The sequence below is a fragment of the Glycine soja genome, chromosome 19, assembly GCF_004193775.1.
Source record: "Glycine soja cultivar W05 chromosome 19, ASM419377v2, whole genome shotgun sequence".
NCBI lineage: Eukaryota > Viridiplantae > Streptophyta > Magnoliopsida > Fabales > Fabaceae > Glycine > Glycine soja.
Genome location: NC_041020.1, coordinates 36630109 through 36650048, shown reverse-complemented (window position 1 = coordinate 36650048; position 19940 = coordinate 36630109). Strand labels below are relative to the sequence as shown.

Genomic DNA, 19940 nt, shown 5'->3' with positions numbered 1-19940 from the left:
ACTCTGATCAATCACCAAACCCTTCCCTTCCCCATCCAACGGCCCTGATTCTCTCTAGTTTTCCCATCACTCCACAAGAAGGATAAATACACAAACTAGCCCACACAACAATGCTCATTACTCGTTACACACAAGAGAAGAAGAGAAGAGAAACAGGAGCAGAATAACCCTCAAACTCCGTTTCACTCTGAGAGAAAGTGCTGCAGAAAACACACCCAAACAGAGAGAGGAAGAGGTGTGTGAGGGAGAGACTAAGAATTGAAAGAAAAAACGTTTGCAAAGGAAGAAACCTTGCAAATTTAACACCAGAAAAGAAGATCTGTGATTTCTCTTTCTTTTTTCTTTTTGTTTGCATAGGAAAAAAACACACACCCTTCATCTGAGCCTGAATTTGTATCATTGTAAGTTTTTTTCTTCTTCTTATTCTCACAACTCATTCAAGGGCCTCTTTTTCTGTTCTTCACGCGCACCTTGTTCTGACCCCTTCTTTTGGTTTTACCTCGCAGGAGAATTTTCAAAAAGGATTGTCTCTTCAGAGACACAGATCTTGAGGTTGGAGTCAAATCCTTCACACTTTGGTATTATCCTAATCTCGTTGTGCACACTCCACACACACCATTAAGCCCGAATTGGGTTTTTTGTTTTGTTTCTCCATTAGCCACTTTCACCCTTTTGTGTGGCGAAAAACCGAAGCTTGATGGGTTTTTTTTGTTTTCTTGTGTTGTGTGGTGTAGGTATGGAGACAGAAGAGAGGAACCAGAAAGGGTGCAAGGCTTCGGAGCCAGAGTTTTTCTTGCAGTGGGGGAACAGGAAGAGGCTGAGATGTGTGAGGGTGAAGGACCCTCGGATTTCAGCGAGACTCAACGGTGGAATCAGAAGGAAACTTGGTTCTGCACTGGATCATCATCGCTCTGGGTTCACTGTGCCCGAGAAAGAAATCTCTCATCACCACCACCACCACCATCAACAACCTAATCGCCTTACAAGGTGCTGAAAATAAACAACATCAACTAAGGGGTTTTCTTCATGATTTTCTTTCTCCTCTTTTGTTACCCCCCCTTTTTTCTGGGGTATGGTTTTTTCCCCAGAGAAGATGTGATTTGGGTTTATGGAGTGTAATGATGCTGTTCCTCCTCTAGTTGGGTACATAGAAACTCTCAGGAAGAAAAACTATTAGCACAGTATCAAGGAGAACTTTTTTTTTGCCCCTATTCAGTTTTTTTTTTTCATTTTGTTTGTTTTCAAGAAGGAAAACAAATGGGGTTTTGATTGATGGGTCGTAATGGTACTTCCCTTTTTAGGGTTGCTGGGAATTCTCTCAGAGGATGGGAAGCAGCCAAGGGAGAAAAATTCCTAGTTTTTTCATTCACTATTTTTTTTCTCCTTAAGAAAAGAGGTTTTTGATGATGCACTGATGTAAAAAATCAAGTTTTTATAACATGCCCAGATGGGTAAGCATGTACTTTTTTTTGGGTGTAACCGTTTTCTTTTTCTTTTTCAGAACAAGAGGGCATTGGATCTGTTAATTCTGCCAAAATGTCTGAAATTTGCGTATTTTTATTTATTTTTTTGTGATTTTTGACGTTGAATTTGGTTGCAGGAATTCCGACGGGGCGATTCTCCGGTCGTCGGCCGGCGAGACTAGGAAATCGGCGTCGCCGGAGAAGGAGGACCGGTACTACACGACGCGGGGTTCGGCGGAGGAGAACGGCAAGGTCACCGGCGACGGCAACAACGGCGAGGAACGTGCCCTAGTTTGGCCCAAGCTCTACATCACTCTCTCAAGCAAGGAGAAAGAGGAAGACTTTCTCGCCATGAAGGGTTGTAAGCTTCCTCAGCGACCCAAAAAGAGAGCCAAAATCATCCAAAGAAGCTTACTTGTAAGTTTTTATTTTTCTCTCTAAACAAAAAGGGTATTTTGTTCTATGGTATAAAAAAGGGGTAATTTTGGTGGGTGATTTTGGTTGGGTTGATTTTTAATCTCACCACCTTATCTTGTCTCTGCTTGTTGTTGGTCTTGGATTACACAGTTGGTGAGTCCTGGGGCGTGGTTGTCTGATATGTGCCAAGAAAGATATGAAGTTAGGGAGAAGAAAAGTAACAAGAAGGTACGTGGTTGGTGGTTTTTGTGTTGTGTTATGTGGTGTGGGGTTGTTACTTTACTTTTTGTGACTTAGATCTAAAGTTCCATGTAACTTGTATATATAGTTATGTACCACACGGCTTATATATTCTCTTGGATTGCAGAGACCAAGAGGGTTGAAGGCTATGGGAAGCATGGAAAGCGATTCTGAATGATGATGATGATGATGATGAAGATGATGATGGAAAGAAAAAACATTTGAGCGGATCCGCAAGAGGGGGAAGAAGAAGCCCTTTTAAGAAGAAGCTTGGAGGAATGTTTTGGAGATGGTGATGATGAAGATGATGATTCAAGTTTTTTGTTTTTATATTTGTGTGGCATGTATGTTGCCCCCTCATGTTTTTTTGTAAACAATTCGATCCGATCCGATCCATTTCAATTAATTAAGAAAAAATATTTTCTTACCTTATCATTCTTCATCTTTTCCCTCTCCTTGAATTTTTTTTTTTCTTATGGCGTGCACTTCTTAATTAAGTCTAGCAAGCCTTTCACGGTGTTTTCTTCTCCCTCATTTTTTGAAGAGAAACATCGATGAAAATGGGTAGCGTGGAGAGAGTGGATGATCTCTTAGCAAACCCATTTTTGCAATATTGCTATGCCCCACATTTGTAGTTTGCCGACATAGCACTACGATGTAGTACCTTTGGATGTTGTTACTGAATCATAGTGTTTTTAACCGTCAGAAGCTTGAAAGTTATAAAAAAAAAGATAGGGTAAGGGATTTTGTTTGTACCACCTTGGTATATCTCACGAATTGAGGCGAATCTCCGGAATTTTGGACCATGTACGTTCTTATACACTCTTGTACTCAAAACTCTACCGAATTGCCTGCTATTTTAAGCTTGATTGTGAAAATTAAACAGAGTAGGGTATTTATTTTCAAAATGTTTGTAAAGTTTTCGATCTCAATTTCGCTAACACAATCTAATAGGGGACTATTGTGTACCACCGAAACTTCCACGATCCCTCAAAACCTTATTCTGATTCATAACATTTGCGAGTAAGGTAGTTGTGGCACGTGAAAGGTTACATAAGTGCGACATTTTTATACTTTTTATTGGTTAGGGCATTAGCAAAAGAGAATAAGAAAACAAATGGTTTAAGATGCGTACACAGCGCCAGAAATTGAACGCATTTCACGCAGAGGAAAGAAAGAGAGAAACAAAGGGCCAGCAAATATCTCCCTTTTGGTCTTGGTCGGCTTTTGTTTTCAGCTACAATGGGACAAGAGATCTGTCACCCAAGTTCTTTGCTAGATATGAAATTTGGATAAAAAAAATGTAGCTTATCTCTTGTCACACTTGCCACGAAAATTGACCTTTTGTCATTGAAAAAAAGAAAAAGAAATAGTGGCGATGTAATAATGCGGAACAAATCACAGATTATAATAAGAGAAAACCGCTTCATAAAATCATATGATGAACATAAAAATTGACTTGTTAACACCAAAGACAGCTATACAAAAACGTGCATCTTTGCAGCTTTGAAGGTTACTATTTTCCATTTGCTAGCTTTTAGAAGGGATGCTATATAAAAAGGACTTGTTTCAACGCGCTGTGTTTTCGTCGTGGGCACCAATCAACTACTACTCTCTTCCTAGTTGTCACATATCTCCCGTTTAAGTTAATTTTAAAAGAATGTAAAAATACCTTTGATTATGAAAACATAGAAGTGTATTCATTTCATCATATCATTTTACATTAAAATACTTAAACATCGCATTCCATTAATGTCCTATCGTTTTATTAAAAGATCATTTAGTAGAGACTAGGATTAAAAAAAATAAAATTCTTAAACAATAAATCAAATAAACAAGACTTGTTATATGCAATGGTTTATTGTTTGCACTCATTTGAAATCGGTTGAACGAAAAAGCATGAGAGGAAGGATTGATTTCAACGTTCCTTCTAGGATTTCTAACTGATTCAAAAATCCTAATATATTTCGTAATGTCAAAAAATATATTAATAGTACGTTTGACATATTGTTTTAAATACGCAATGGTATATTTATCTAAAACGACAAAATTTACATCAATAGTCTGTTTGAATTACTGTTTTGAATCTGTTGTGATATATTTTCTTAAACGACAAAACATATTAATAGTATGTTTGAATTACCGAACACTGTAGATTGAATAATTATGAATGTTACAAAAAGTTTAATTGGGAAGTTCAATGGCAAAAAAAAAAGAGATTCATTAGCTCGTTATTTAATTTAAATGGGTGAAATGATGAAATACATAAAAATCATTAATACTTTTGAAGAGAATAATTTAATGAGCAAATATTGTATGTCATTAAGTTCAACGTCCATTAACATTGGGAAGAATATGTTTTCCAAACATATTCTAATTATTTACAGCTTGTTTGGATTAAAATTAGCCATGCTAGAAAAAAAAAGTTTTTCAAACACACTCTAATTCTTTAGAGCTTGTTTGGATTAAAATTAGTTATACTGCCTTATCATACGGGACTGTAGGCTATAATTATCAGTGAAAGGTTTCTCTCAAGCCATGATAACAAGTTCTAGAAACCGTTAGGTATAATAACTCAAAGTCTCAAACTCCTCAATAGTGCTTTCTTTTTTAAGCAACAGAAGAAGCTACGTCTAAAAAGAGGGCATGGTGTGGGCTAAGTCCCTAGTTGTTTAGCAAACTTGATTGACACATTCATTCAGCCACTGTGTTATATTATGTCAAAGAACAAAAATCATCACAGCAGACAAACAGATGTGACTTTGCTGTACTTTCTCTCATAATGCAGATGTAGTTTCCAAGTGTTCATTTTCTTTGAACTTGTGATAGATCTAGTACGTATTCACAAATTCAAAGAATGTTTGGGAGATGGCACAACATCTAGCTCAGAGTTTGCTATTGCAAGTACCAAAAATAATTAATTATTATCCATCCATACATTGTTTCAACTCACACCTGAAGAAATACATACAAATAAAACCATTTATGTATGAAGGGTTTGTTTCTTAGATAAAGTATCACACCACTTGTGCTGTATGCCAGAATATTCAAGTGCTTTCCCTCTTGAAAATCCCAAATAGAGTGAACAAGAAATTAGGAAAGTCAACCATTTGCTTTGTCATTTTTATCTTTGGAAATTATATCTGCATTTACTTTTTTGACGTAAACATTTTGTCCTCTCCCCAAGAAGGATGGCAGGTGCTACAGCATGTCAAACAGAAAGGGATGAGAACAAAAGGCACCTCTTGTAATATCCCAGCTTTTAAGCGTATCCTTCACTACTTTTTGACCTTTTTGCAAGCTTTATTGCAATCCAATTCAAAACTGAAAACGTTCCTTTGACTACCAAACCAGGCAACTTAATTTAAGGATTACCAAAGATTTGTAAGTTGGTTTAAAAGTAGCAGACAAAAATGTTACCAATACGTATGCAAGTATTTATTTGGCATAAATAGTGTTAATAATTATGTGGTATATGAATATCTAGTTGCAAGGCATAGCCAACTAATCTCAGAATGAAGAAAAAATGACAAATCTTGGAGGCTGAAACACATGAATTGAATTGATGGATTATATGAAGATTCTAGGAGCACCTGTTCATCATTGATCTGTGAAGTGATCAATCAACTTTAGGCCTAGCAGCTTGAAGCATCTCAACAATGAGAGTCTTCACATCCCTAAAAGAAAAACAGTAAAAGAATCACTTCTCTGGAAAATAAAACCAACATGCTTCAGGAAAGGTTATTCTTCCTAATTCCTTATCAGAAGCCCATAAAAGCCCATGGCAAAAAGTTATTCAGCAAGGACCAAGGAGTCCTTGGCATGGACATGAACATGATGGTTCTCATCATCGCAGAAGGATGATAAAAAATAGAAAAGTGGTTTTTATCTGATTGACAGCATCAAGTTTAATCAACTGAACAGTACAGCATAGACTAATACAGCAATGCTAACATTTTCATCAAAGTTCAAACGAGCATGGAATTGCATGAGTAAACTGGAAAACAGAAGAGCATATTTTAATAAATGTAGATATGTCCTTTTTTGCAGGAGATGGGAGTTTATATCAAATATGATGACTCACTTTCTATCTTCTGCACATCGAGGGAAAGGTACACGAAGCTTGAAAGTATCACCCTGATAACCAGCCTACAAAAAAATTTAGTTCTTCTAATAAATAAGGTACAGATTTCAAACTTGAAAAACAATTAAAAACTGTAGGTGAAGATAAAAGACTATTGAAAGGACCAACTTAATACTCCAATTGTCAAATTTATAAGTGAATTTTTATTTTTTAAAGAAAAATAGTTCCTAGAGGAATTGACAATACAATTAAATAATACTAAAAAAAATACCAAGGCAGTACCTTAACATTGAAACCAAGACTATCCAAATCTAGTATGAAGGCAAAGTCCACCTGCAGATGACGATGATCAATTCAATTAAATCACGCACTAAGATATCCCATAAGACAAGAAGCAAGGATTTGGGCCCATATATTGTTTATAGAACATATTATTTTATGTTATTGACCTTTTCAGTGCCTTAAAATTGATAGCATTAATATTTAATAACACATTGATGAATACATGATAATTAGAGAGCCATCCTCATTGATTCTTTTATGCCTGTCCATATGGCACCCCACTGAATTTTACTCTCACATATCACACGCTAAGATATCATTTTGCACCCTGGTTTAGCAAAGTAATTTTACATGATATTAGCAATTGAATTAAAGAGCCTCTTTTATTTTTTTATATTGTAGAATGGTCAAGATGACATACTGGAACTGAGGTCCAATGCTGCACAATCACTTTGTTATCTTCAGCATGATCTTTGTTCATATGAGACTGTTAAATAACACAATTCATATTAGAATGAAAAATGTCAAACTTCTAAAAGACGTTATAGATGTTTAACATTTGAGGGTCAGATAGAGATCACTACCGCCACTGGCTTGGAAAACTGAGCTATGGGATCAACTTTTGCAGATTTATACTCATCTCCACTAAACTCTGAAAATCAAAATTAAAAGCAAAAGATGATATAATATTAACGGACAATGTAGAGAACACACAAAATTCACTTATGGTCCAGAGATCATATTTGCTCATTCCTGAAGGTTTCAATTGTGATGGCAAGACATTATGATCAACAACAATTAAGTAAATATTAAAGATAAAAAATTTAAACCAAAATGGTGATTTTTTTACACATTCCTTGCAATGAAAATGGAAGCTATCCTAAAACCAGATAACCAGTACAGTTTCCAATCCAAGAAACCTACTCAAAAGTCTTGGTTCTTGGCATCCCGTATGATGCAGAATGCACCATCATCAAGAAATCGTCAACTTAAAATTAAAACGATCTCAGTTCTTTGGTTTAGTTTTTTTTTTTGGGGGTTGTATTTTTCATAATATTTACTAGAATTCTAGAAATCAGGATGATTTGGTCACTTAGATGCTTAAGTGTTTCTTAATTACCTAGGAAGCCCACAGGTAACCTTCACAAGAAAAGGAAGAAAAAAAAACTCATCTGAAAAAGAGTGTCTCTAGAGTGAGAAAATAAGGATAAAACACAGTTACATATTATGTTAGAAGAGCTTTCTCCCAAATTTACAACACCAAACACCTAAAAATCTAACCCCAAAACCTCTCCTATTGCCTGCAAATCACCCTTACCTTCAAGGCTCCAACCATAATGAGTAATCCTTCAACCATCCCGCCCTTCTATCCTATCCTCCTGTTTAAACTAACTCCCCACCCCTAACACTTTAACTGCCCAACATACCTAATACAATTAACTACCATTATTCTAACAACTAACTATTATATATTATTCTAACAAACTACCTTCTGGACTTTAGTTTAAAAAAATCAAATAAGCGAAATGTTTACTTGAATGAAAAGTTAATCCTCCCTTCTCTAAACTCCTCCATCCAAACATAACTAAAGGAACCTTGCATGATAGCATTATCAGCAAATTAAACCAACAAGAATGGCAGGGTTAACAAACCTCCTGATCCTAACAAAGCTGTGGCAACACCTGACACAAATCGTACAACTTTCGGTTCAATGCGCAAGAATTGGAAGTCTCCAAAGTCAACCTTCAATATTGGAAGGTTTCATAGTTGTTAATTATACAACAATCAGCAGAAGAAAAAGGCATGGGTTGCAGAGAAGAATGCTGAACAAATTTACCCAAAATGCATTGGGATGCCTCGCCAAATATGCAGCTCGAACGGCTTCTCTTTCATTTTCAGGAACCTGAAAAAAATATTCAGTAATGCATTTAAACTTCAAAATCTTCATATAATGATTCTATAATATAATAACTATATAATCCAATATTAATAGTAAAAGGAAATGAAAACACAAAAAGAAACTACGTATAACTGGGGAATAAACAGAAGATCATAACTTACAGAGATAGCATCACCATGTACAGTAATCACTAAATCAGTCCTATCTTCAGGATCTCTAGCCACAAGCAATGAACATTTAGGATTGGCAGTTAGGTCCTGAAAAGGAAAAAAAAAAATTCTTTAGCAATGGAAGCAAGCTTTGAACTGGTAGGTATTCAGTGTTCTCATGAATTATAAATGTTAACAAGATCATGTGCTGGTTGAAGACATGAAAAATAGGATTTGAAATTGAACTTATGGTATTGTACTAGCCAAACTCAGCATAGTGCACAGAATGGTTATATATAATATAAGCCAGTTCACAAAACCGCATTCAACATCAAATCCTATTTCTTATGAAGTCAGTTCACAACCCAAAGCACTTTTAATCTTTAAATTATTTATATTTATCATTTTCTAACAATAGGAAAATTTTGCAGGAAGAAAAGAAAAACCTTTGAATGAACTGCCAAGTCGCTCACTGCTAATATAGGATATCCATTTGAATCACATGCAAAGTCAACCATAGACCCTGATGGATAACCATCAAACTTCTGCATGTTAAAAATTAAAATAAGACCAGATGACAAGAGGGTACTTAAGTTGGCCGCCAATAAACACAAACAAAATTCCATGCAAAATATATGAACACGAAAAGCAGCAAGGTTTCAATTTTATTGCTCTGCCAGACTTGGATTTTGCTATTGTTGTTGTTACTTGAGTGGGAAGGGTGTTTGCACTTTCCTTAGTCCTCTAGTACCAGAAAAAACTGAAGATTTAGGCATGAAAGAAAGGGCACAACTAAACTCCCAGAAAGACAAAATGTCCTTTCTCCATGTCTCACCAGGAAAATTAATAGTTATATGGCAACACAACTTTTCTATTTTTCTAAGGTGATTGCAGTTCATTTCAACATCAGAGAAGTTAATTATCGGCTTGCTTGATTTTCTTCTCACTTTTTAATTTAAAAAGCTGTTTTATAAAACAATTTCATACCACTCAGCAATCAAGTTCTCATAAAAAATATATTGAGATTTGAAAATTGTTTCCAAAAACAAGTGTTTTAAAACCAAACAATAGAAATAGCTGGGAGATGTTTTCACATCTTCTGTTCTGTGATCCTAGCATGTAGGCCATCTGGACTGATGCTGCATTAGTGAGGCACAAAGTTGGTGTTACCGTGTGAGTGTCTGCTTTCTTTGTTTTTTTTCTTTCTTGAAACCTAAAAACAGTTTCTGAACACAGAAACCGAACACACCCTTAAGTTTTTTATCCTCGTGAATTACACTCAGCTATGATCACCAAACTTTTAACCACATGGGAAAAAACTACCAGTTGGACGAGTCATAGTAAGGAAAGCACAGAAACCTTTGAGAATGTAGAGAGCATCCCGCGCACGCTACGATCAAGGACAGTTCGAATCTCCTCAACTGGTGGAAGTCTAGCAGCTTTTTCCTATAATAGCAAAACAACTCATAAATTAACACAATCAATCACACACACACACATCAAAATTATATTTCAATTTTCAACTACGTCAAAGTTCACACCAAATAGATTGAATTGAACTGATAAGTGATAACCGATAACCGAAATAATACCTGATGAGCTTGAATCAATTGAAATACACCATCTTTGTCGATGTTAACATCACCAGGCGACACAGTCTGATTCAGAAACCACCAATGGCACAAATATTATTATTTATTCATGAAAATTAATCGTCACTAAAAGAACAAAGACTTTGTATAATCGAGCAATTCAGAATTTCAATCACACGATAAAAAAAAAAGACAAGAAAACAAGCAAAAACCAAAATATTCCAAATTCCAATCAAGTGATTCAAAGTTCAAATTTTGAAGCGTGCAAGCTAAGTATGGTTCAATTGGGTGAAAGAAAAAGTGGTGAAAGGAAGGAGAAAAGAGAGGTACTGGAGCGGAGGATTGGGGTGAAGCAGCCATGGAAAGAGTGAGAGTGAGAGGGGAGAAGGAGAAGTTTGGTGAAGAAGGGTAGCGTGTAAGAGAAAATGGAAGGGTATTATGGCCATTTGGGTGACGAAAGGGTAAGACCCTCGTCAATGGCGTCACCATGCTCTTCATGTGGTGGTGTGTGTAGACCAAACTCTCCCCTTCTTCTAAAGCAAACACCGAAAAATACCAACGCAATTCCAACACACAACATAATTTTTCTTTTTTTTTTTTTCAAAATTGTAAATTTGGTCACTTAATTATCTCTAATTTTGATTTTGATCCCTCTTTAAAATTATTCACGCATTTAATCCTCATTTTTTATTTAATCACACAATTTTAGTCTCTCAACCCAGATTTGTGTGTTGATCGTTACAAACAAATGTTAACTGACATGTGTCATGTTATGATTCGTCCGTTAATGGATGCATCTGCATAAGCTTCTTGATTCTTCGTCGTCCCAGGTTTGTTTCTTCGAGGCAAATCGGTAACCTCCAAGTTGTTGAAATCCCAACTCCATAAGCTTTTTGATTCTTCATCGTCGCCTGGTTAGTTTCTTTGAGGCAAATCGCTAACCTTCATGGTTGTGGAAATCTCAACCCCGTAAGTTTTTTGCTTCTTCGTTGTCGCCTAGTTGGTTTTTTGAAGCAAGGTTGTCAACCTGTTTGGTTCTCGGAGGCTGTGGTTGAAAAGCCTCGTTGTCCCTTGAAGCTCATCGTCGGGGATGTCGTTCCCATGGAAAGAAGTTCCTTGTCGTACACCTTGGAGCCCAAAAGTCGCGTCATGTGTTTGTGTAATGTAGATGCTCCATTGGTGACATCGTGGACTGAGGATAATCCAGGGAGACGTTTTTATGGTTGTGGTCTATATAAGGTAAGAAATAACATATATCGTGGGTTATGTTATGTTATGTTTTTTTTTGTTTATTTTGGTCATGTAGATTATAGGTAGAAAATGGTGTAACTATTATGAGTGGCATGATCCACTTGCGAACAGTTGTGAGGAGAGGATCATTGTAACATTGATGAAGAATGTTGATGAATTGAAGTTCAGGGAAAAAAATTTGCGAACCAAGATCAATGACATGAAGATGAAGGGAAATTTTTTAGGAATTAGATTGGTTTTTTCTTGGGTCTGTGTTTTCTTGTTGGTGTTTTTATTGTGTAGTAGGAGAATGTGATTTAGTGGTAGTAATTTGGTTGTTAGTGTTTTGATTATGTAATTATTTAGGAAGAAACTAATGGTGATAAGTTGGTTTTTTGTAATCTGCACATTGTAATTGTTGAATGGTTATGTTAATGAAAGAAGATTTTATTGGTGTTCAACTTTGGTATTAATTTGATATTCAGCTTTGAAATGTGTTTTCACTAAAATAGGACAAATGGTGGTTTGTTTAGCCTCATTAACAAGAAATAGGACTAATTTTGTTTCTGCGCTGGTTTGAACATAACTAGAAAACAAAGCTATAACTTGAACATAAGAACAAAACAGAGCCAGAAAATATATTGGTTAAAGAGTAAGTTCAACATAAAAACAAAGCAGTAACATGAACACAACAACAAAACATAATTACGTATGACTGCATTACATAGCCTCTTTAAACAGTTACTTAAACATAACCTAAAAAATTAATTAGATAAAGAGTGCATTACAAAGCTTCATTGAACAAAGCCACAAAATATATAAGTTCCACATCCTAAAAACTTAAACAGACAATCCCGTTGTGCCTAAGTCCTCCTTGTCAACTCCCTTAACTGATTCGTGATTCTTGTGTTTGATTGATACTGTCACCTCCTTGAATTCCTATAGATGTGATCCCACTTGTACATGAAACATTTTTATATTTCTTTGTTACGTCATTGGTAGGAGAGGTTGTTTGTCTCTTTAAGTTCTCTTAATATTGAAAGCAAATATTGGAAGAATGATTAAAGTCAAATTTTGTTAATATTGAAAGCAAATTACCTTATTCCCCCCTTTTGGGATGTTCCTATAAGCAAATGTTGGAATGTTCCTATCAGCATCCGTCTTTGTTACATGTCCTTCTGTTGTGACCAACTTTCCCACAATTTTTACAAACAACTAATTTTGACTATCTTGGTAGCTTGAAGTTGTTCCTAGGCTCATCATTTCTCTTGTCTCTTGCTTTCTTTGGTCTTCTAGGTGCTCTCCTCATCACTGGTGGAAGCATGATTGGTCTTTGTAAAGGAGGCCATAGGTTTGGTCTGTTACATGGAAAGCCAATAAATGAATATGTTGCCAAGACAATAGATTTTCTGTCAAATGCAATGGAAACATATTCAATTCAAAACAGTTACCACAAAACAACAATATAATGATTACATAAAACAAGACCTGTAATAAAAAATGACACTAAGTTCATGTTCGACACTATTAATCTACATGCATGCTATTGAATGAGTGTATGGAATTCCATTTAACTTCCATTTTCAACAAGAACATGTCTATTATTTAAGATTAATGAAAAAAAATTCTATGCCCTTTGACACCTCAAACAAAGACAAATCAGCATCACCAGACCAATGTGGTTGTTATGTTTCACAAGTTTTTTTTTTGTTTTTTTCAATGATTTGCTGAATTTTGGGACAAATCATGCCCTCATACCTCATGAGGATAGTCCTTAACTTGACAATTCTGGAACTTATGTAAAATTGAATTCCCTCAAATAGAATGATTATTGGCTTGTCTCTATACTCCATTATTACATTGTTGAATGCCTCACACATGTTAACTTGCAAATCATATTTTGTGTTTAGTTTAAAAGCATATCTTGTCTAAGCAACATGGTTTAACTTTTCCAAATCCTTCCAACCTTCTACATCATAAGTCTTAATTTGATTCATGGCCTTCTCCCAATCAGGGATAGTTGTTGCTCGAGCTGCCATCCACATCAACTCTTTTATATGTGCTCCTAGATACTTCTTTTTCCAATTACCATACAAATGTTTGATTCATAGTGTATGTTCTATGTTATATCCTAGCTCCTTGATTACCTTAACCAACTCTTGAAAATAACAGTGAATAAATTAAATAATAGTAGAAATTAAATGCCCAACATGATTTTAATATTTTCCTTTTGTTGGTCAGAAATAAATGCCCAACATCCTTCTTGAATACCATATAAATCAGCTATCAAAAGATCAACAAATCACTTCCAAGACAAATAATTTTCATATTCCACAACAACATAATCATTAGGAAACATTTGATTGTTTCCATCTTTACCTATTGCAGACAACAATTGACCACCATATTCTCCTTTGACAAAACAACCATCCAATCCTATCAAAGGTCTGCAAGTGGTTGCAAATGCACTCTTAGAAGCCTCCAGACATACATATATACGTTCAAAAACAGCACCATGAGGAGTTAAGTCACAGTTGATCTTCACAGTGTTATTCTTGTTTTTTCTATTATCTTAGCAGCATAACTTCTCAAATGTTTATAATGATATCTAGTTGCACCTTCAATTTTTTCCATTGCCCTAACCTTTGCTCTGTATGTCTGATCCATAGTCAACCTGATTTCCCATTTTTCTATAGCATAAGCAATTAAGGTCTTTAGCTTCATGTCGGGAGTGTGCATTAATAAAGACATTGTTGCAACCAGCCTCAACATCATTCTCCACCACACCCTCAACAACAACCTCCATCTCACCTACAACCCCAGCCTCATCTTGACCCTGCACTTGAACCTCCACCAAACCTTGTTCATCAACTTGAATCTTAGCCTCCATGCCACCTTCAACACGAGCCTCCCCTTCAGCCAGCACCTGAACCTCAACCAAAGGTTATCCATCAACCTACCCCTCAGCCTCAATTACTGCTTAAGCATCCACTCTATCAATTACAACAACCTCATCTTCCTTAACATCATTAAACTTTTTTGAAGATTTGTCAATCACCCCCTGGTCCACATAAACTTCAACCACATTAAAGCCAGAAACATCTTTAGCCAATTGCAAAATATCAGAGTCATAATTAAGTGGCTTCAACCATCTGTTGAGTGCTTTTCAGGGGTCCCTATATCATAAGCACTTGAATGATTTGTACCCGAGAGAGTTAATCAACTTCTTGAAGTCAATATAGAACATAATATCCACATCCCAACCTCATTCTTCTTCTTCTTTGATCTGACCATTGATATACAGAGTAAATGGATAATAAATTAACATCCCACCATGGTGAATCTTTAACCTCACTGTTTGTTCTTCGATTGGCCAGCAAAAAATTACAATAATAAGATAACAAAATTCCTTTATACAGTTAAACCCACTAAAGATGTGATTTGAATAAATAAAAAACATGAATGAAAAGGAAGCCCAAAAAATGAATAAAAAATGACATCAACCAAACAACCCCACAAGAAAACAAAAAACAAAAGCCAAAATCGAGAGGAAGACATAAGGGACCACCATAAAAAAACAAAAAGCAGCACAAATCCTGTGGATCCCAAAGCCTAAATAAAAAATAAACAGCGGAAAACACTCCATAGACCATATCAACAAAAAAATCCCACAAAGGGACCACAATCATCTATTATAATAATATAAAGAAAACTTCAATAAAATAACCTGACTTACCTGCAAACAAAAGGCAGCTCCTTCTATCGTGATCCTCATGCGCACAAAGTAACAAACCTTCCACACCTGCCCTCGTTCATAAACTAGGTGACTATGAGTTTGACTAAAATGGAAGCCCAAATTCTCCATGAAGACCACCGTCAACAATGAACAATGACACCTCTTGCGACTCACGCTCTAGGGATTCACTTCAAGTTCGCGCTTCGAATTTGGGATTTTTAGGGTTTCAGTTTCCAGGCGAAACAATAGGCTCCCATTAAGGGTTTTTCATAAACCAAGTGTTTCACGTAATTACCTCACTTGGTTGAAAATGACACACACATTAACGAATGAATCAAAAGGTGACACGTGTTAGCCAACATTCATTTGTAGCGGTCAATGTCCAAATCTGAATTGTGGGACTAAAATTGCGTGATTAAATAAAAAAGAGAGGACTAAATGTGTGAATAATTTTAAAGGGAGGTCAAAATCAAAATTGGAGACAACTAGGGGGCCAAAATTTACTATTTTATCTTTTTGTTTTGGTAACAATTGTTAATTTGTTTGTTTCTCACCAAATAACTTCTCTTTTAAAAATAAATTATATTTATACACAAAATTATTTTTATAATTCAATAACAATATAAAACTATTTTATATATATATATATATATATATATATATATATATATATTTAAACTCAATTTTTAATATCTAGTAAATTTATTTTTTATAGAATATAATGAGTTGATTAAAACACGCGAATAGTATGTTTTTATTATTTTAAAATAATAAATGTTGTTTAATTGGAAAAATTAAGAAAGGTTTAAATGGGTATAACGTAACATTCCGCCTTTTAAAAAAACCAAGATTTATTTAAAAATAATGATGTTTTTATATTTAAGTGAATGGTGGAAAATATTTTTTATTAATTAAAATAATGGATTTTAGGTAAATAAAATAAACAAACAAATATTTTAGAAAATTAAAAAGAGTGTTTTAGAAAATAAAAAAGATGTTTTATTTATTTATTGAATAGAGAGTAAATAAAACTCTTTTTATGAAATAAAAAATATAATAAATAGTAAACTAGGAACCCTAGATATAAATAGAGATATATTTGATCAGTTTTTATAATTACGATACATCTCTATGCTTCTCATTCCTCCCAAATTTGTTCTTTCTTCTTCCTCTCCAAAAACCCTATCTTTTTACACATACACCCAAACATGTCTTAGTAAAATTATGATTTCGAACTTGCTAACCGTTGGATCATCCTGAAGTGTAGACATCACTTTTGGAACTCATTTTCACACATCCTCACCATTGAGATTTGCAAAATAATGTCTGTAGAGAGAGAGATATGCCCTACGCATAGAGATAGTGAATTTAAGGCTCCAATCCCTTCTCCTTCTATTTAACACTTGGAAACCCTAGCAGAGAAACCAGAGGAAAAGTTTGAGGAATCTTAGGGAACTACTAGAGATGTCACTATCATTGTCGGACTAAACATGTGATCCCACTTAGAGGTAATGGATGAGTTTACCGCAATTGAGGTTAAAGTGAACTTGTGTAGGGATCCTTAGAGGATCAAAATGGGGTTGATTTTAGGGTGTTTATGCGTTTTAATTTTTTCTGTATAATGATAACTACAAGTTGCCCTCGTTTGACAGGTCAATTGATTCCCTGATGTGAATTGAATGATTTAATTGAGTGTTTGGCTTTGAATGTGAGAAACCTAAACATTTTGGAATTCTTGATTCTTGCATGTTTTCTTGAAATTGATTGAGGGATTTTGTTTTTCATGATGTGATCACATGTTTTGTGCTATTCATTTTGAATTTGGGTGTGTTTTAAGGTATGGATTTTATCTCTTTTTCTTCACGAAATAGAGGTTTTTTGCGAAACACAATCGTGCTCGATGAGAGCATGCTCATGCTTTGTGAATATCAATTGTTTTAAGTCCATGTTAGTTTCCTAACAACATAAGTTAGCTCGTATCCTAGAAATGACTAATAAAATGATTTAATTAGGTTTTGTGATCTTCGTGAAAGTTAGAGCCTTGAATGTTAGCTAAAAAATTCTGTTTATTTCAACCAATTTGGAGTTGTATGGCCTCGAGTCAAATTACTGAGAAAAGGTCAAGCTGTCAGGATTAAGCAATGATCCAATGTTTACCTTAGGTTTAGACATAGTTAATGCTCAAATCGATTTTTGTGATCAACATAAAAGTTGTAAATAATTGTCTTAGCTTTCAAACAAGATAAGTATGAACTTTATAGGATTAGTACATCCCTTGTACTTTTAATTTTACTCTACAAAGATCATAGTAATTTAGGAGGAAATGTAAGGTTATACTTGTTTACTATACATGAACGTGTAGTTGCTATTAAATGAATGAATAAGTGAATGATTATATGCCTTAACTGTTGGAATATTGTTATTGTATGATATATATATATATATATATATATATATATATATATATATCATAAACATGTATGTATGTATGTATGTATGTATGTGTATATATATATATATATATATATATATATATATATATATATATATATATATATATATATATATATATATGATGTATGAGAAGTGATAATGTGTTAGTGAGAAGGTATGATGAGACACGTGTTGTGAATAAGTGAGAAATTAATACGTTCTTCAATGTGATTATACATGTTATTGTGAAGTATAAAGTGATGATGTTGAGTTGTGAGTTATGGACTGTACAATTACATAAATATAAGACCCTTTAACATGTCGTTTTGAGATTATGAAGTTGTGATTGAGATCGAGTATAAGTGACAAGTTGAGCATGTGTTAATTTGTGAGATACACATGAATATGTGATGATGGATTGTGACGTTGGGAGATGTTAAATTATGGACATGAGATTTAGTTATGAATAAGTGTTTGGTTAATACTTGATGTGATATTACTTGTGTTGTGAATTGTTAATTATACAATAACCCGATGGGTGTTTACCTTGAGAAAAGTGTTTATGTGCGAGGTGTGCCACCCTCTCTCCTGACATACATATAAATAAATAAAACATATAAAAATAAAGGTAAACAAATTCACGTGGGTAAAAGGTTCACATTCACTTCACTATTACCAAATAAAACTTATTAAAAACATATTCGACTCAGAACAAGGCTGTCAAAGTTTACAAGAGAAATTTTTTTAAATAGGTGAAGTAAAATAAAATAAAATAACATCATGCAATTAAAATAAAATTCATCTTCAATGTCACATCCTATCAGAGTATTATGTCCTAACATCCTTTAGCATGAGGTTCTTTAAAGTCATCCACCTGGTCATCTGCTCCCATGAACACAAGATTTGAGATCATCACGGGATCCAAACACAAATAACACACAGGAAGTGGGTTATCACATTTTAAAAAAATAAACAAATACATAATCAAAATAAATTATGAAAGTATTTATAACATAACTCAGCTTAATACAATCCACGTCACTTCACCACTTTATCATTTAAAATTCATTTTTCAATCACCAATTACATTACACATGAATTAGACATTCAGGTCAAGATGTAATAACACTCATTAATTTTATAATAAAAAATTAGCAAGCGTTATGCAACAATTATACTAAGATTCAAGCATATATGCAATGTGGTACCATGTCAGTAAAAAATCACACTAGGGCACTTAGGAGTACATAACAAGACATACCACACAATGAGTATATCAGGTCACTCTCACTAAGTAAAATCATAAGGTGATCAGTCAGGGTCACTTTGTTTTGCAAAAATGCTCCAATCATATGGGATCAACGTAGGCTTAAAGGAGCACTCAAACCGAGTGCCTTTACCCCCAAGGTCTAGAGTCCGAAGAATCCATTAGGGTCTCACCATCCTGATTCAGGTCCAACCCCTAAAACAATTTTTGCACGCAGACACTGCCCATGAATTATACAATATCAATAACCTCACACTCATGTTTTTATTTAACACTTTAGGTTCCTGAATAGGAATCCTACATTTTCCATTTAACAATGGATATAACCTCTTTTCTCAAGGTAAACACCAGCTGTGTTATTGTATAATTCACATCTCACAACACAAGTATTGTTAGATTAAGTGTTAACCACACACTTATTCATAACCAAATCTCATGTCTACAATATAACATCTCATAATACCACAATCCACCATCACATGTTTACGTGTATCTCACAAATTAACACATGTTAAACTTTGCGCTTATACTTAATCTCAATAACAATATTATGATCTCAATGCAGCATGTTATCTCACAATTCATCACATATTCAATTTATCACTTACACGCAACTTTAATCATAATTCATGATCTTAATGTAACAATCTCGCAATTATAATTATACATGAAGAATTACAATACAATAAACATCCCCAAATAAACCCAAATTTGATCCACTAAGGACCCCTACATATTTTTATTCTAATCACAATTACGATAAACTCATCATTTACCTCTAAGAGGGCTCACTTGTGTAATCTGGCAGTGATAGCGACATCTCTAGCAATTCCCTAAGATTTCTCAAGCTTTTCGCCTGTTTTCTCTATTAGGGTTTCCAAGCGTTAGAGAGAATGAGAAGAAATTGTAGCCTCCATTTTACTATCAACGTGCGAGACAAATTTATCTATGTAAAAATATTATTTCATAAATCCCAACGGTGAAAATATGTGAAAGTAGGTTCTGAAGGTGGTGTCCAAATTTCACGACGATCCAACGGTTGACAATTTCATAATTGTAGTTTTACTGAAACAGGTTTTGGGTGTCTACAAGAAAATATAAAACTTAGTGCGAGAGACATTTCTTCCACCACATACATTATCTTGAA

At 34.5% G+C, this 19940-nt stretch overlaps 2 protein-coding genes across 5 annotated transcripts; one reads left to right on the top strand and one right to left on the bottom strand.

Annotated features, from left to right (window-relative positions):
• Window positions 1-106: 106 nt before the first annotated feature.
• Window positions 107-2552, top strand: LOC114400333. 3 transcript variants are annotated; one of them, XM_028362759.1, is made up of 6 exons: window positions 107-401; window positions 507-552; window positions 735-987; window positions 1601-1880; window positions 2031-2108; window positions 2209-2552. In XM_028362759.1, the coding sequence occupies exons 3-6, from the start codon at window positions 737-739 to the stop codon at window positions 2296-2298; spliced, it is 699 nt and encodes a 232-aa protein (XP_028218560.1). In that variant the 5' UTR covers window positions 107-401; window positions 507-552; window positions 735-736; the 3' UTR covers window positions 2299-2552. The 3 variants fall into 3 exon arrangements, with proteins under 3 accessions (XP_028218560.1, XP_028218559.1, XP_028218561.1); XM_028362758.1 differs by having other exon boundaries at window positions 108-401; window positions 507-578; XM_028362760.1 differs by having other exon boundaries at window positions 109-401; window positions 507-578; window positions 2248-2550.
• Window positions 2553-5001: 2449 nt separating this feature from the next.
• Window positions 5002-10670, bottom strand: LOC114400717. 2 transcript variants are annotated; one of them, XM_028363321.1, is made up of 13 exons: window positions 10458-10670; window positions 10128-10193; window positions 9895-9981; window positions 8982-9080; window positions 8548-8643; window positions 8324-8389; window positions 8139-8229; window positions 7071-7138; window positions 6908-6973; window positions 6487-6537; window positions 6205-6269; window positions 5714-5797; window positions 5002-5321 (listed from the first exon to the last, which is right to left on the bottom strand). In XM_028363321.1, the coding sequence occupies exons 1-12, from the start codon at window positions 10623-10625 to the stop codon at window positions 5740-5742; spliced, it is 981 nt and encodes a 326-aa protein (XP_028219122.1). In that variant the 5' UTR covers window positions 10626-10670; the 3' UTR covers window positions 5002-5321; window positions 5714-5739. The 2 variants fall into 2 exon arrangements, with proteins under 2 accessions (XP_028219122.1, XP_028219121.1); XM_028363320.1 differs by lacking the exon at window positions 5002-5321 and having other exon boundaries at window positions 5527-5797; window positions 10458-10669.
• Between the last annotated feature and the right edge of the window lie 9270 nt (window positions 10671-19940).